The 18227-nt window shown below is 39.7% G+C and overlaps 2 protein-coding genes across 2 annotated transcripts in view; both read right to left on the reverse strand.

The window, feature by feature from the left end:
• The window catches only part of pde4d (phosphodiesterase 4D, cAMP-specific), a 155052-nt gene extending 137067 nt beyond the window's left edge, over positions 1–17985 (reverse strand). The window contains exon 1 of the mRNA XM_061729333.1: positions 17780–17985. Coding sequence (XP_061585317.1) covers positions 17780–17970 — 191 coding nt within the window. The 5' untranslated portion in view covers positions 17971–17985. The remainder of the gene's footprint in view (positions 1–17779) is intronic.
• On the reverse strand, positions 5924–6223 carry LOC133450589 (cAMP-specific 3',5'-cyclic phosphodiesterase 4D-like). The gene has a single exon (XM_061729337.1). It carries the CDS (start codon positions 6221–6223, stop codon positions 5924–5926), a length of 300 nt encoding a protein of 99 aa, XP_061585321.1.
• Positions 17986–18227: the final 242 nt, after the last annotated feature.

The raw sequence follows: 18227 nt of genomic DNA on the forward strand, positions 1-18227 counted from the left end.
CAAACTGAAGTAACTATTATTTTGAAAGCTTACAAAAAGTGCAAAGAAGAGTTCGTACAAGCATCTCTAGAAGTCACACAAACTACTGTCAATTGTTGCAAAAGGAGGAGCTTTCATGACCTCTGCTTATAACACATAACTGTATTGTTAGAAATATCCATGTACCGGTCAAGTTTAGCATCTAATGGCATCAGTTTGCAAAACATGTGTTAGTTCCTAACAAAACCAAAGCTTTGTATGACCTAATTAACCATTATTTTTTAACCTATTCACCAATTTACAGTTAATATAGTTGAATAAATGTATTATTAGTTTCTCATAAGTAGTACTTTTCCTTATTAGTTTAATAAGAAATTATAATTACATCTGTTACAAGTACTGGTTTATCTGATAAAATAGCACACATCCACAAAGTCTGTTGCAACAACATTACTCAGCACGATCAGTCCAGGAGATTTGACACTTTTCAGCCCCACCTCTAAGATGTCATTGAGACACATTTGGTTATAATGCTGGACGTGACTTTTCAGGGGATTCAAAAAAAGGAGACAATACCTTTAAAGCCAATATAATCTGACACTTTCTCTTGCAAGCACAGGACAACATCAATCGCAGCTTTCCACATCTATTTATCTATCAACAACAAAGCTGCAGACTCAGCCACAACTTCTGCATCGGTGCGGGTGGGGTGGGTTGGTAGACGGTGCTTCAAAAACTGTGGCTAAATTGCCTTTAATTGGGTCAACAGAACTGTTCTAATAAAAACACTTGCTTTTGCTCTCTCACATATCCTTGCGATCAGAGCTGCAGCAGCCTGCCTGTGAACTACACGTGTAAGCTAACATTTAGTTATATTACATTCAATTACAGCAGAAAAAATCATAACACAGAAGTTGACATTCTTTGATTAAAAATAAGACTTTTCTCCCCACGTCACATCTAGGAAAAATTAGAATATGTTTTCTAATAACTATTTCCCCTTTGTCAAATTAAATTTTTTTGTGAATATATTCAACTCACAGCACCAATATTTCATATCCCTCATAAAAATAAATACAAGAATCACACACACTTTTTATTATGGGTGACGGAATTGTACCAATTTTTTTTTTATTATTATAAGAGCCATTAACATCAAAGCCTTTCAAGATACCAAGAACAAAATAAATCACAAAGATGAAAATATTCCATGCTTTACAGACCTCTGAGACCTCTTCTAACTCAAGATCCACATCAAGCCATTAGTAACATAACAACACAGACAATCATTGAGATCAACGCTAAAAAGTGTCCATTGCTATTTAGATTATGGTTTAATATATTTCCCTGCTTAATGTATTGTAGCATGATTATATTATGAATTACACAATGAATACAAACTTATAAATGGAAATAGGGTGAACGTTTTATGGTTTTATTTCATACGATGAAAGAGAGACAATCCTCTTGGACTCTGGACCCTCTTAGCAAACATTTGATACATTCATGAGTCTGATGCTACATGTACATTTGGAGGACTATTTTACAGTAATGTGAAAAAGAATGTGCACCCTACAGGAACAGGTCTTAAAATAACATATTATACCATGTCCCTATTGTGGTACCTACCTACCATGATTCAGAAGCCTGAAGAACAACTCTTAGGATCAATAACTGATCCATGTCAGAAAAAATCCAATTGATCACCTCTGAAATGTCCACACCCGGGAAGTTTGGTAACTGTCTTAAATGTCTCTTACTGTGGAATGATAGACTCCAAATTGTATGAAAACTGCCTTATAAACCTTCTACGATGAATTGTAAAAAATACAGATAGGTAAAGGTTATAGATTAAATTAAATCCTGATCTTCAGTTCCTCCGCTTTTATATTTACTGTACACCTACTACTAACTCACCTGGGAGGCTCAAATGCCAAACGGGCCTTCAGCACTAGACAGTGTGTCCAGCACAATGTGTGCAATGAGTGACCCAGAAGGACTGGCTCATTCCTACTATAATGACAATTTTTAACTAAAATTGTGGATTTATTCCTAATATATATGCTCAGCCTTTTCAAGTTCATGCACCATCTGTTTCTATCTGCATCAGTAGGTCAATAAGACCCCGACAAGGAACTGATGCTCATGTAATTATCAGCATTGCCTTCTTTTTATTCTCTGACACTAAACATGAAAGAAAATCAGAGTTTCAACACACTGCTCACTATTTATATCATTGCCCAAGTTACATTAAACTGGATTTTAATACCTAATGAAAAGTTGTATGATCATGCTCATTAGCACTTTTGGACCACTAATATTTCTGGCAGCGTGGCTACATAGCTGTATGTTCTTGCAGCCCAGCATAACCCTGTGCAGTATTGTGATTATGGCTGTGACTGGATTTATATATACATCCACATGCCCACTCGCAGTCCCTGCTGTGCCCCTGGGATCTAATGACATGGCCAGAGGGTTATGCCTCGTTCTGGTTAAAAGCTTCACTCTGGCAATGCCATTCAGAGTAGGAGGACTGCAGAGAAACAAAATCAGAGGCTGTTGAAAACAATGCAGAAATGAGGCCAGTGGTAAGGCTTCCAATCTGCTGTAAGGGGCAAAACATCCAGATAAAATGTCCTCTTTCCGTCTCCCCTCTGCTCCTTAGATGTTTCAGTCAGTTCTGTCTTGACATTTCCCGCATCTTCGAGAATCACCAGATCTTAAATTGTGATTGAACCGGGGGGAAAGAAAGGAAATCAATCCTCCTCTTCACTGGCATCTCTAGAGATAAAGAAAAGCCCCTGCAGTGTCCCTATAGCAGGGACAGGCAAGCAGCAGAAAAAAAAAATGGGAGGGATGCCATCCCCTCATCAAATGAAGCTCCACATTTTAACAGAGGTCGCGGAGAAGCCTTGAGCAACGGGACTGGCCTAGACGCTGACACATTTGGGTGATGTGTTTTACCTTGGGGCTGCCGGACTTTGCACCAGATCAGCTACTCATTCACATACAGTTATCACTAGACCGCTCAGGCAAAAGTGTACCGTCTCCCCGTACACATGACTGATATTAAATGCAAATGTTGGGCAAGCGGCTGTCTCTTCAAAATAGTTTTTCTACTGGGACACAGCCTCGAAAGTTTTTTTTGTATCTGCCTGTTATGGTGAGCATATATGTATTGCTTACCACCCACTTGCAGCTGCAGTTTTTCATGTGAAGACATACAACCTTCTGCTGTCTTGTTCAGTGTAAACAGCACATACATCACACAGCAGCAATATAAATACAGAAGCTTCTGAAGCTTTCATTCCTTTTAAAAAGCCAAAACCCGGGCTGCATATTTGAAATGAAATGCTTTTATGCAAAGCCATTACATGTGAGTGAGTTTGGTTACTAGTTAAGACCAAAAGAATCACAAGAAATGACTTTATGAAAACAGGGATGTTAGAAAAATCTCTTTTATGTATTAACAGACATTTATTACATCTGAAATAAAATACATTTAAAGAGACTAGAAAATTGTTTTGATCTTATGCAAAGGCTACTGTGCTAAGTGTTTTGAAAAATGTGTGCATCACACAGCCACCTCCATTGCTGTTTCGAATATGCATCCTGACAGGATTTTAAATCCCTACCCTGAATACATCTGCCAACATCCATAACAGATGATGGTTCTCATGTATCGCCGTGGCAAAAATTCTTGAATAAGAATTAGTGGCATATAAAACACCCTACTGATGTACAAAAATGATTATCCTGAGCTGTGATATATAAGCGAGAGATGGGTCACCCCCCACCTCCCCTGGGGTGGGTGGCTGTTTGAGCTCACGTCCTCTACCAGAAACCTGGGAGCTTGAGGGTCCTGTAGAGTATCTTAGCTGTTCCTAGGAGTGCAGTCTCCCGGACTGAGATGTCTGATGTATTTGCTTCTCTCGTGTGGGGGACACGGCCCCCAGTGCTCCAATGACCCCAGCTTATGCAGCTGCATAACTCAGTTGGCAGGGTGTCTGTCTCCCATACAGGAGAGCCAAGTTCAAATCTGACTTTTACAACAGGGCATACATAGCCACACTTTCCAGCCGTGTCCTCAGGCCTAACTACCTCATATCATGAGCACTAACAAACAGAGAGACATACCGGCTCAGACATCGCCTGGTCAAACAAGGTATGTGCCTGGTGTTGAGGGAGCAGGGCACTGTAGCGAAGAATGGGCTACTGCAACATGAAAAAGGTGGCAATGGATACAAGATGAGAGCAAGGCACTGTTGGACCATATGCATAAATATTGGAGAGCAATGTGCCTTTTATGTTATCAAGCCCCTGCGTGAAATTCGATTTGTTTGTGTTAATCTAATTGTACCATAATTCCCCTCCTGAAGCAAGTGCTTGGCTCATCCTCACCACAGTTAAACTGTATGGGTATCTGTTTTTTGCATTTCAGAAACAATTTTGACCACTTTGTGCTCCCACACCATCTCATCAGCTTCTTTTTCTTGTGACAGGGGCCATTCAGTATGTCAGCAGAGAGGCCTGGGGGCTTTCTATAGCTGACTGGTGATTGGACCGGCAGGGGAGCATCACTCATTCAAGACTGAATATATAAAAGAAAGAGGAGAAGCAGCAAGCTATTTGACGGAAACTTACATCCGCAGCACTCTCATATGCCAATGAGCTGAGGTGACCTTCTCATATTTCATTACATTCTAGCTTTTCTTCCCTCTCTCTCTCTCTCCCTCCCTCCCCCTCCCTCCCTCTCTCTCTCCACCCCGCGTCTTCTTTCCCAGAACAAGTGAGTAATTAGAGCAGAAACATTTCCCCACACACCCTGGCTGTCTAAGCATAGAGCTACTTTTGTGAAGTCCATCTGCATGCATATGGACTTCACAAAACTGCTACTGTCAAGCGTTATTGTCATCGCTTGCTTAAATGCTCATATACAACTAGCAAGAGTCCCAGCACTTGTCATAGTGTGCTATTATTATCCATATTGTCATATGAAGTGGCTCAGATTTGTGTGTCATTCTATAGGATGTGGTCAGAGCAGTATGCATTTTTAAAAATGAACACTTGGCTACCCACAGATGCTAAGAACGTGGTATAGAAATCCCTGAATACAACAAAATGCTATCTTGATGATGCAAGGACAAGCCAGTATGAAGTGTTCGTAATACATCACACAATGTAATTTCCCCTGACCTTACTCTAATCAAAACCAGCAAATTACCATCCACAATATATTTTGCCATTGCGGAAAAAAACTACATAAATGCATGTCAATTGTGGTCCTAAAGGATATGAACCTAAAAACAAATTACTGTAATAGCTCCAGCTTTTTTAATTAGCCTTTTTCAATTTTCTTATGAATTAACCCATCCTTTCCAGCATTGACACATATTCCTCCTGACCTAAATTAAACAACCAGCTGTAGCCTAAGCTTCGGTGAGCTTTATCATTTAAAAATAAGAAAAAACCAACCGTATTAAATACATTGTTTATTTAAAAAAAAAATGTTAAAGTCTGCGATGCAGGACGTTTATATTGTATTGACTTCTTTGTTTTTAACCCTCGCGCAACCGACCGCATAGCCTGTGAAATATAGTTTAACCATCCCTTTAGTTAATGTTTATTGCAAAACAAAAGTGATGCAAAACTGATACGGAGTCAAAAGAAAAGAAGACAACGGGACCACAGCCATATTTATACTCTCAAAGTTGACACTATAAATACGAGATAAAAGACTTCTCGGCGCTGGCGCGTCACTCCGGCTCCCAACGCCCATCTTCACCGAGGAAAACTAAAGGCTGATTTATGGTCCCGCGTTACACCAACGCAGAAACTACGGCGTAAGGTACTGCGGCGACGCGCACCGTACGCCGTCGATTTAACGCAGAACCATAATTGAGGCTTAAAACCATAAACCCGAGCGCTGTCCCTTTTTCTGTCCTTACCGTCGAAGACCTTGAAAGGACGACGGCCAGGACATCCTGGATTTCTTCAGCCCGGGTCGGTGGCCCGTGTCCACTGCGTAACTCCGGTCCATGTTTCTCGGTTTGAGGTATCTCTCGGTGTCCGAAAAGCCTCTTTGTCTGACTCGGTCGGTGTTGCGCACTCGGAGCGCGTGGTGGAGCGGGGAGCGCGCTGCCGGGCTCTGCTGCCTCCACAGATGTTTGGGCGCCTCGCCGCTCACAGCGGCGCCGCCGCCGGACAAACACGCCGCCCCTGCGCTCCCGCAAGCGGGCTCCATCCCCTCGCGCTTAAAAATATACTTTTCGATAATTCAATTTACACTTTTGGTTAGAATGACACCTGGAAGTGAAGGGAGGGGATTTTGAACACTGGTTCAGTTCAGGTGTTTTGTTCAAATAAAAAAACCAAGGCAGAGAGGTAATGTTTGGAACTTTTGGTGTTATTCCGAGGGTTTCACGTCCAGTTTGTTTTTTTGGAGTTTAAACTCCATAATAAACTTTGTCGTCAATACCAAACGAAAAGACGACGGGAAGAGCCAGAAATGAAGCCATTTACGCATCACGAGGTGGACAGGTGGAGGTGTCTGAGCGCTCCCGGCTTCCTCGGCGCATCTCTACACAAATATGCTTGAGTTGCTGCGACACACTTTCAGGCTAGGGCAACACGACTTATCCACTATTTGCAAAACTTCTGAGCACGAAACCATCCCAGACGTGACACCAGCATCCCTGCTCTCTCGGATGCCCTGCTGGAGCAAGTGCAGGGACGGGATATAGGCACCAGGAACATACATAAAACATGAGGGTCCCACCCGAAGCACCTCCCCTGAAATCCAAGAGTGAAAGCAGGATGTGGGAGTGGGCAGAGAGGAGATACTCAAACCATACAATGGTTTTTGTTGGACTGTTAAACTGCATATACCGGGAAAACATTAGTATTCAATTAAACTAAAAGTGATTTTGCGTCTATGGTTTTTTTTTTTTGTTAACAATTTTTTATTAATTTTATGCCAAATTTAAAAAAAAAGGGCAGACAGTCACAGCCACAGCTCTATACATTTTGTTGTAGCAGCATGTCCACTATACATTTGAAAAGAACAAACGCAAAAAACAGGGGCAAAAATGTGTTACAACATTTAGAACAAAACAAAAACATTTCATATACTGTACATATTTATGCTTGTCTATCTCCTCCTTGACCCACATACACGCTCTCACACAAACACACATTCACATCCACACACACCCTCGCATACACATCCCAATACTAGCAATTAATCAGCAAAAACAAAAAGAAAAACCCTCCCACCCCAGTAAGTGATCTGCACCATCCCCTCCCCGTTACCCCCATTTATAGGCAAGACTTCACAGCTCTGATGGCTTCTGGCCAGGATTTTAAGGTCTTTTCTTTTGCTCCATGAGAGCGTGCAACAGAGAGCTCAAGGGTTAAAATATCCATCAGAAGTATGTGGTGGTTTCCACCGTACTACCAATATTTTTTTAGCAGCAGTTAGGCCAGAAAGCCAAATTCTTTTTTCATGTATTGACATCGAGAATCGAGAATTATCATTCAGCAAACAAGGTACGGGGCAGCATGGAACCTCCTTATTTAAGATTTTAGATAAAGATTTGGTGACTTGTAACCAAAACAACTGAACTCTGGGGCATTCCCAAAACATATGTGTAAAAGTACCTAAGCAACATTGTGTACATAATTGGCAGAGGAGAATGATTCCAGCTTCATAGAATGTCTAAGTCTGGGAGTAAAGTAAGCTCTATGAACAATATTTAGGTGTATAGTTTGATGGTTAGGATTTTTTCAAGCTTGAATGATATTATTCCACACTACTTTCCATGTTGTTTCAGAAGTAATAGAATTAAATTCACTTTGCCAATATGTCTGAATTGACATTAGTTTATAAGATGCCTGCAGTATTTGTACATACAGAACTGATACTGTTCCCCTGGTATTGGTGGTATTGTACAGTTGTTTTGCCAGTTCATGTTTAGGAAGCTCAGAGTTCTATGGAACTCGTCTATGCTTTCTGTGTCCACAGGGTACAGAGGAGTCCAACCACTTGGTTAAATCTCTCCCTATGTTCTGTTTGTCAATAATTTCACCGAAGTGGGACTCTAGTGCGGCTCAAGCCTATTACTCTGGAAGCTAACTTTTGAGGGGAATGTAATCTCACCTGCTTCCACAGCAGAAATGTAATCTTCCCTGAAACAAAGTAAGTGAAAACAGAAGTGACACACAAGTGTAGTGGAGGTGGGAAAGCACAAAGAGCAAAGAGAACAGGAGCTCACATCGTGACATACGCTTGCACATATAGATAGGTCATGGATGGACTTTGCAATGGTCAACATTTCCAAGTCAACTCTGCTCCGGCCGGGATGACCACATATGCATTAGTGCTGAATAATGCACATGTTCAGAGACTCGTTTGTTTATTTATTACACTTATTATCCATTGCTTTTCTCATAAGCTTTGTAATAGGGAGGGCTGACTCCCAGCATTCTGTGAGAATAAGCTTTGCCAAAAAAAAATGTATTATTAGAATCTTTTTAATTACAGGACACCTTTCAAAAATGTTTGGTGTGGGAAAAAAAGAAAAAAGGGAAAAAAGTTACCCTTAATTTTACTTTATGTACTGTTTTAATTAGATTCCCATCTATGTTTTCTTTTCTGCTTAAGCTGAACGTACCTGTTGAACTGGAACAATAGGATAGTGCAGTCAATAATTACCGATTCCACCTGACTGCTTCAATACTGATCTCATTTAACAGGGCAGGTTATCAACCACACTTCACTGATTCACATTAGCCAGTTTCCTAGTCACAACAGTTTAATAAACCTTCTAGGATATAATTACAATTGGCACAATATAGAAAAACATGTTTATTTATAAAGGTTATTCCTTTAAAGGGAATTTCTAGCTGCAGCTTGATGTTCTTTAGGAGAGTGGATCCAATCAGTTCCTCAGAGTGAGCTGTTCAGAAATGTAATTAAGAGAGGAAAAACTGCACTTCTACTGGATGAGTACCAGGAAAAGGGAGATGTGTATATCAGATGTTTTTATCAATGTGAATCTGTTTGAGTATATGAGCGCTGCTCAGTTCCAATTGATTTCTGATATCACACACAGGACTTTGATGACACCTTGATGACTGGTGTTTGGGAAATCAATATAATAGCTTGCTTTGATCAGTTATTGAGTTGATATCCAGTGCTTTTATTGATCTTTCTACGTCCTATAAAAATTAACATGTCAAAACATAAAAACCATAGATGTACATGCAAATTGAACTACATTTTATCCACTGTTTGCCACCGTCACTTCATCTGTAGAGCCAGCAGATCAGGCTCTCTTGGGACTTGTATCTGCCAACACAATCAGGGGATGTTTTTGTATTTTGAATTAATGAAAGCTGCTCTTTATGTGAAAATCTCTTATGTTTTCCATGCAGTAGATTAAACATAACCCATCATATTAAAGAGAGATATGAGGTGTCTCCTGGTCAAAGAAGAAACGCTAACACAGTAGTAGTTGTACTGTTAGATGGACAAAGTCACTGTTTTCTGAGATAGTTATGGAATGAATTCGTGCAACGTGGTGACTTTTGCACTATGGTGTTGCAACAAACACTGGTACAAAGACTGCAGACTGTGTTGCACGTTGGAAGCCCTGTGGTAAAAAAAAAGATATCTTTTTTTTTTAAATGTGGAAAAATAAGTAAGAAGCGTAAAAGTGAGGCTGTGCAGATATATATCTTGCAGCATTCGCTCAAAGGCACTATAAAATTCATGAGGTCTGAGTTATTTTAGAGGGTGAAAATGTTCTCCCTTATGGCCTCATTCTGAGCTCTCTGTCAGAATTCTCCAAACTGATATCGCTGTGACTCTCGTCTACAGCAGGTAAGATACACAATAACTCAACTCAAGTCGTCATACGCGCCTATTTCAAAAAGACTCAAATGTTCCTGTTAATGGACGGGCTCATTTTTTTTCAATTATTGTCAGAGCATTCAATAGAAAATAGGAGTGCACGATTTTGCTTTTTTTTTTTTTGCATTAAAGCTGTTAACAAAGTTAACACTAACAAAACATAAATTAAAAAAAAAAAATATAAAACTCCCTCAAAAGTTGCAGTTTGGGCATTTAATGTGGCACGTCCTCCATCCCCAATGCCTCACAACCGCATGCTTCTCCCTCCCCACTTTGGTGAATAATAGATGAATAAAGCTTGAAGCAAATTCAAGATAAATAGCCTTTGTTAAAACCTTCCGTCACCCATTTCCGCCCTGCAATCCATTACTTTACTTTAACTGATCGTGTTCACTTTGTTCTGTTATGTAAGCAGTCAGATTTACGTGACATGGGTTTTAACATGATGGAAATTGAAGTTTATAGTCAGATTGTGTTTTTTGTTTTAGGAATCAGAAAAGGCTGAGTGATGATGAAGCACAAAAATAAATGCATAGTCAAATTCACAATACTCAACAAAACGCTTTGATTTCACATCAAGTTGGGATTTTTTATAGCTGCACAATTGATGAGTGCAACCATTGAGCTTGAGAAAAGGATCAAATTCTCTCTAAAAAAAAAAAGGCTTAAACGTCACTGAACATAGTAATTAGTGTGACGGACACGTCCTACTTTTGTCCTCCTGGAAACAATAACTCAACCAACCCTTTAAAATGACCAAATCCTTTTCCAGTCAAAAAAGAACACAGTTTTCAAAGACTTGTCTTATATACAAACTCGGGAATAGTTTTTTCTTTTTCTGGACTTCACATCAGCGATTCCTCACAGTCATTAAGTGTGGGAATGGGGTTTCAACATTATCACAGCACTATAATATTCAGTATTAACTATGCTACTTAAATACGAGCAGCAGTTCATGTAATTCATACAGTTGACTTAACAATTTAGATTTGTGAACTGTCGATAATCGATAATCAAGCAGCAATTATGAATAAGAGCAGATATGTTCAGCATAGATTTGCTGTGAAAATAGCTCTTACTGCCTAAAATATGACTTTAAAGTAATCATACCAGCTTTTCCTGTTTCCCCAAAAACTCAGTAATTCACAATTTCTTGTTGTTTACAATATGCTCACAACACTCCAAAATATTTTCCAATTAAAGTCTCCTTAATAACCTCGGGCCCGATTAATAGGCAGCAGCCCACTGCTCATTTCTGGATTGTTTATTCTCTGTTTGAGACACCCAAAGTCCCGAAGACAAAAGAGAAAGCAAAATAGGAACCAGATCGAGAGGGGGGAAAAAAATCAAGCTGGAGTATTTTATTTCTCTCATCATGAGCTATTGAACAGTTTTATGCAGGTTTAGAGCATGTGACCATGATCAAAGACAAGGTAAAGAGGACCGTCAGTTTTTTCTTTACCTTCTTTCACGTTTACGCGTGCAGCACTCGTGCAGGACAACGGGAATTTTCCAGAGACAGAAAGCTGTGACCATTGAATCTGTCTGCTTTAATCCGTCTGGCTGTTTCGATTTCCGACTTAAACTGCGACTTCCCCTCTGGAGCCCTGTCTCTCATACACAGTGCTGTTAGTGTCCATCTGTGGCTGTCGCTCATCAGAGAATCAGACTTGCTGGAAACATGTCTCAGCCAAACTTTTTCACATGTGGAGCGTGTCTGGATAAATTATTCTCTGGGTGGTGATCTGATCATGTTTTCCAATAATCTTACTATTATGTCTCATATTAAAGTGTTGCAAAGTGCACTTTAAACTTATCCACAGGGAAAAACTTTTAAAACTCATTTTGCGGAAGTAAAAAGATTCATATCTTTTCCGTAGTTTCCTGTCAGTTTGATTTTATCTTCCTTGTCATATATTAAACTGTGAATTACTTTTAGTGTTTGATATTTAAGTAGCAGTCGTGATAACAGTAATTTGTTAGACCTCTGCATTTGATGAGTCACTAGCCAGATGGGGATCATTTAAATACCAATGGTTTGAGAGTTCTTAGTCATCTAACCAGCAAGCTTACTTTAAGTTGTTGCCAACCATTTCTAAATCAATGTGCCACCTTTCAAGATGCTTTCAGTTTTTGCATTATGAAACTACATTTATAGACTTGAAAGTGATGTAGTGTAAACACTCACAGCAAAGACCTTTTCACATGTACAGCGCCCGACTGGGACACTGCAGAATGTATATCGAAGCAGAATGTAATGATTTTAAAATGTCATGAATCAATCTTTAACAGACAGTAAATGTCACCCTCTTAAAATAATGATGTAAGTCATATTCTTCTCAAGTTTTCCAAAAAGAAGAAAAAACTCAAAGTTTTCACAAGTGTTTGAAAAATTCGAGAAAAATGAACCTGGGCCATTATTCGAAGAGGGTGATGATATTTAATGTTCAAATTGAGGCCATGTGCTGTCCTGAGAAAAGGTACGATTATTTTTAATTTGATGTCAGTAACACGTCTCAAATAAGGCACATACCATTGTTTAGCACTGGGTAGCATCTCCTGCAAGTTTAATAATAGTCTGTATGTCTAAGGAGACCAGTTGCTGGGGTTTTGGGACAGGAATTCCAGCTCTGCAATGGACTGCTGACCTGTCCAGGGTGTACCCCTGCTTTTCATGGATGGATGGATGGATGGATGGATGGATGGATGGATGGATGGATGGATGGATGGATGCATGGATGGATGCATGGATGGATGCATGGATGGATGTCTGTCTGGTATATTATTCAAGTTGCTCAAGGGTCTGAGTCTTCTTTGTCATATTTTTTTGTCACATGACATTTCATGATGTCGGTAGCAGGCAGATGTCGGACTCTTCTTCTATGAAGCCGTTCTTTTGTAATGGACCCAGCATGCAGTTTTAGTATTTTCCTGCTGAAAAATGCAAGGCTCCCACTGAAAAATGTTGTCTGGACGGAAGCATATGTTGCTCTAAAACCTGTATATTCAGCACAGACGTTTCCTTTTCAGCTGTAAGCTGTCCATTCTGTGGGCACTCACATGCCATCAGAAATACAGATTTTTGAACAGACCATTTATAACAAGACAGATGGTCCATCTCAACCATTGATCTGTTTGATCACAGGACAGTTTTCGATTTGTGTGAACACAGGACGTTTTCTACTTTTGCTTCGGTCAGTTACAAATGACCTTGGGCCCAGAGCAGACAGTGGTGTTTCTGAATCCTGTTCTCATGTGGCTTTATATGATAGAACTTTAACCTGTACTTGTGGATGTCAGCTGTATTCAGCTGTGTTCAACTGTGTTCTTGAGTCCATCCATCCATCCATTTTCTATACCCGTTTTGATCCTTTGCAGGGTCCCGGGGGTCTGCTGGAGTCTATCCCAGCTCATTACAGGCGAGAGGCAGGGGTTACACCCTGGACAGGTCGCCAGTCTCTCACAGGGCTGCATATACAGACAGCCAGATCACCATGCATACTCACACTCACACCCACAGGCCATGTAGGATCATCATTAACCTAGTATGCATGTTTTTGCACTGTGAGAGGAAGCCGGAGTACCATGAGGAAACCCACGCAAGCACAGGGAGAACATGCGAACTGATGTTCTTGAGTCTATGCATTGATTTTAATTTTTAAATTGTAAATAAGATCATGTCTGGTTTTTTTTTTAATGCAAGCATCCAATACTGATTTTTGGCCTTGTCCCCTGCAGATTTCTCCATTCTCTCCATTGTTGTTCATAAAATGTTAATGTGGTTTGCAAATTATTGCATTGTGTTTTTGTTTGCATTTTAGACAGCATCCTTTCTTTGAATTGACATATATATATATTTTTTTTATTTATTTATTTATTTTTATTTTTTTAAATATTTATTTTCTGTCGACATATGTTACTGTGGCAGCAGGAAACGGTTTGATCAGAAAGCTGTCAGCTGCAGTTTTAACTGAAGAAATTGTGTAAGGTTACTGTGTGATCCTCTCTCAGCTCAGCAAGCAATGGTTTCTTTTGGCTTTTATTACTAACAGCATATCGGTTCAGTTTGATCATGGCTTCAGGCTAATCCAGCTAGTCTTCTAAGTCTAAAGTAAACACTCATTTCAAAACTCACATTTCTCTGAATTGTCTCAGTTTCTTTTTTTTTCTTCTTGTTCTTTTTTTTGGTGTTTGATTACAATATCATTCAAGATCATTGCAAAATCTGATCACCCGTGTTATCCCTGCATGATGTGCTAAAGTTTTTTGTAATCCTGGGAATGTTTGGCCTTCCCATTTTTCGAAGCTCTGTCGTGAAAAGTTCAGTGGGGTTGAGGTCAGAAGTCTGTGGTCAATGATGGCCAGAAAATCTTTGCGCCTTTTGAATCCTCAAACTATTGTTTAGCTCATTATCTATTGCTGTATGAATCCTCATCATCAAAAATGTACATTAGAGCACAGTTTGGAGAAACAAAGGGCTACTCCTCTTTTGTCCGGATCGAGTTGATTCCATGTCAGCGTCCGGAGAAGAAAACCCTTGGAGCCTTAAAAGTTCAACCCATTATGTTTTAAATTAAACAAATTAATATGACGTTCAGAAAAATCTAGTTTCTGACTGCTCGAAGCAAGGAGGACTTAGAGATCTGGCCGCTTTGTTTTGAAGTGATTATTTGATTTGATTATTTGCTCGCATTGAATCATGTGAGCAAATAACATATGCAAGAAATGTGCTTGATAATGATTGCAGATCGCCTGTGCAGGATTGCATATTTGCAGAGAGGGAAACAGTCCTCTGCTATTGTCACCATTTTTGTGCACAGTATGTGAAGTGGAACAGTCAAAATAAGGTTACTGAAGATGACAGCATGCCGCGTTCCTAAAAGCTTTACAACAAGAGTTAGTGACTTTTATATGACTAATACACAGATGTGACCTGCGTGAAGCTGGCGCCCCACCCCACGCAAAACTCAGTGAAAATATTCTCAATCGTTTGTGCTGCGTTAGTGCTGGTTTAGTTTTCAAGATATATAACGGGTTTATTATGACACGATGACCACGCAGCCCCCCGACTTTGTTGATGTCTACAAGCACAAATATTTTCACTGAGTTTTGCGTGGGGTGGGGGGCCAGCTTCACGCAGGTACAGATGTGTACCCAAATATCTGGATGTCTTCCAGCCAGGACTAAATGTCTCTTGTTTTTCTTTTTTTTTTTAACTTCTTTTTTAACTTTTTTGTTAACTTGCCAGCCTTGAATCTGGAGCTGTGGAAGGATCCTAGAAGTTTACTCAATATTAGAAGATATGCTACTTTTTAACAGACTTTAATTTCAAATGTAGAGGAAGAATAACATTTTATTAACAAACAGTCTTATTTTCTCCTGAAAAAGATTGACAAAGTTAAACAAACAAAAACCGAAAAAGAGTAACTTAAATTGGAAATATTACATTTTTTTATGGCATCATCATAATGTATTATCTGATTGTGTTACATATATTAATATTTTATTATGTTATCCTGTCAAGCGATTAAAACAATGGAGAGATTAATTAAGAAGATCTGTAATTAGCCTAATTAATCTCTTTTTTAATTTCACCTAATTGCTGAGAAAAGCCCTCAACTTGAGGTGTTTTCCTTTAAATTAATGACATTATTGTGGCAGATCAAACATTGTTATATATCAAAAAACTGCCTTTATAAATTCATTAATTTTTTTAACAGACTTGAACAGATTCCTAGCCATTGACTTGGCATGAACATTCACCAGCCTCTCTGTCGCAGACGTGCTCTGCTAACGTTAGCTGTGGCTGCGCTCGCGACCGGGTGCTTTGCGTTTATGTGGCTAAACTTGAGCTGCTTCGGTGGTGATGAGCAGATACCTTTCCACAAAGAACACAAATCCCTATACCTTTATCAATGGTGCCGTCGGGGTGTTTTAGAAATGTAAATTCCCCATTCACTGGACCGACAACTTTCACATGCTCCTCTATTTTCACTTCTCTTCTCCGCTACTCACCGTTCCTCCACATGCCTATCCAGCTACAATGGGAGCCTACCAGCGTTGCTAACCACGCCCACCCACAGGGACAGCCAACCAACGTCCACTTCAAGGTGGGACTGACCATTGTTTTCCGACCCTGAGCACATAAAGCCCACCGCACAAACACAAATTTCATAATAAAGGCAATTTGAAACAGAAAAAGTAAAGTTAGAGATTAAAAAATAGATTAAGCTAATTAAAAAACATAACGCGGTAAATATTCCTGTAATTAATTAATCGCGATTAATGCGCTAATTTGACACCCCTATGTAAGATGTAACTTATACCACAGAAAAGCTATACGTTTAGTGATCCCTAAAACCAAACACAGACCGCTGTGCAGATGGGAATCCTACACGTATGTAGAAAATAATGGTGCCTACTCATATCCAAGTTTATTATTTCATAGACCACATTGTTAAGAGATGGCTAAATAGTTATATAATGCTACATTACATTTCAGAATTTCAAACAACTCCTATTCTTGAAATCTGGGGGAAAGCAAAGCTTTTTGTTCACGTATATCCTGAAGATTTGAATTGTGCACACTAAACATTACAATGTGCTTAACATTATATTTGTTGTATTTATGGGCATAATCTCTAATACTTGGAAGATGTGGGTAGAGATAATTGATGGATGAATATCAGAGACTGTCGAGAGTACACTGATCTGAGCTCAAGCAGTCCGAAACTCATGTGAACTCATGTGAACATTTCATTTAAGTTCAATTCATTAAAGACATTTGGGAAACATTAATCATGTTCATGATTCTTTTTTCCTTGAAAAAATTGCAAAAATAAAAACTAAAACGAATAAATGATGAAAAAGTTGGCCGCATTGCTAAGGGTAGTATTACTGTTCCCCAGGCAACCACATAGTTCGGCTATGACACTAACCCATGTGTAATTTCAGCTTGCACAATGTTGCTTTTGCTGGAAAATTGGGCAGCGATTATCCTGGTTTTCAATTCTATCTGCAACAAACTGCCCAGACTTTCACAAAAAAAAACTCACTATCTTTGTATGATTTTCACTGTTGCTTTCTCCTGATCATCTGTCAGAAAGTCCTGATGTGTGTTCAACCACATTGTGTTTGCTCCCATTTCCAACCCACAAGGGAGTAATTCAGACACCAATACTTCTCCTCTGAGACAGATTTCTTCGAGAAGACTTTAGCTGATTGGAATCCTGCGTTCTTCCCTTAGCAAAGCTGGTATCTGTGATGTCTGAACGTTTTGTAGCTCGCAGAGAACAAAGCTCAATGTATTGATCTTTTGATGGCGCGGCCCCTTTTGTCTGACTGATTAGGTTACCGATGACCCTACACCGTCCTCTTAGAAACCCTCAGCCGAATTGGGATGTAATGCTGAGAAAGTCTCACAGTCTTCAGAAAGTCAATAAGATTTTCGACAATTTAGTTGAAAGGCCATGTTGTTAAATTGTTTACATTAGTATGAAGTTGCACTTGCAGTATAATAATAGTAGTTTTAGCTGTATATGTACATTAGACTTAACCTTTAACCTTTAAGAGTTTCTCTACTGGTTCGGTCACCAATCCGAAAAATTTTTCCACTCTTCTTTTTTGTTATTTGGCTGCATACATTAGCAGTCGTCATTGACTGTTACCATGGAAACATGCCTTTTAATCTAAAGTTAGTCTTGGGGTAATGACAAACAGTGCTTTTTCATCCTGTCATGTACCTAGGGGATGTCTGTGCTCAGTTACTTAAGATCCCATGTCGATCCACCTAACCGTTCATCTTTACAAACTCATTATAGCAATTACCCATTCTGTTTAAAAAAGATTTTCTACATGCAAGGAAGCACAAGCCAAACGTCTTCCTACCTGCTTGTGTCGGCAGAGGTGATGGCGATGAGTGGCGGTGTGCGTAGAGGCAGTGTAGTGGGCCGCGGTGGAACCGTGATTGTGTCTGACTCAGGTCTGCGCTCACAGTAGTATTGCTCTGCCTGCCTGAAGGCCAGAGGGGGCAACTGGACGGTCCGACAAGAAAGCCTACGCACCAGGAACGGCTCCATGCAGGTGACGGGTCCTGGCTCTGGGGAGTCACATGACTCATCAGACACCTGAAGGAAAATAAAAGAAGTGCGGGTGAATTGAGGACTGGAGGAAGAGGTTGACAATGTCATAATATGAAAGCATTCAGAGACTCTTCAATAAGGACAGACAAAGTCCTTCAGGGATTGAAAAGAAGGTGCAAAATGAAAGGGGGGAAGATAGGAGCAGATGGGACAATACAGAGACTTTGAAGCCAATGTGAGTGTAAACAATAAAA

Source organism: Cololabis saira, chromosome 9 (assembly GCF_033807715.1).
Source record: "Cololabis saira isolate AMF1-May2022 chromosome 9, fColSai1.1, whole genome shotgun sequence".
In the NCBI taxonomy this organism is placed as follows: domain Eukaryota; kingdom Metazoa; phylum Chordata; class Actinopteri; order Beloniformes; family Belonidae; genus Cololabis; species Cololabis saira.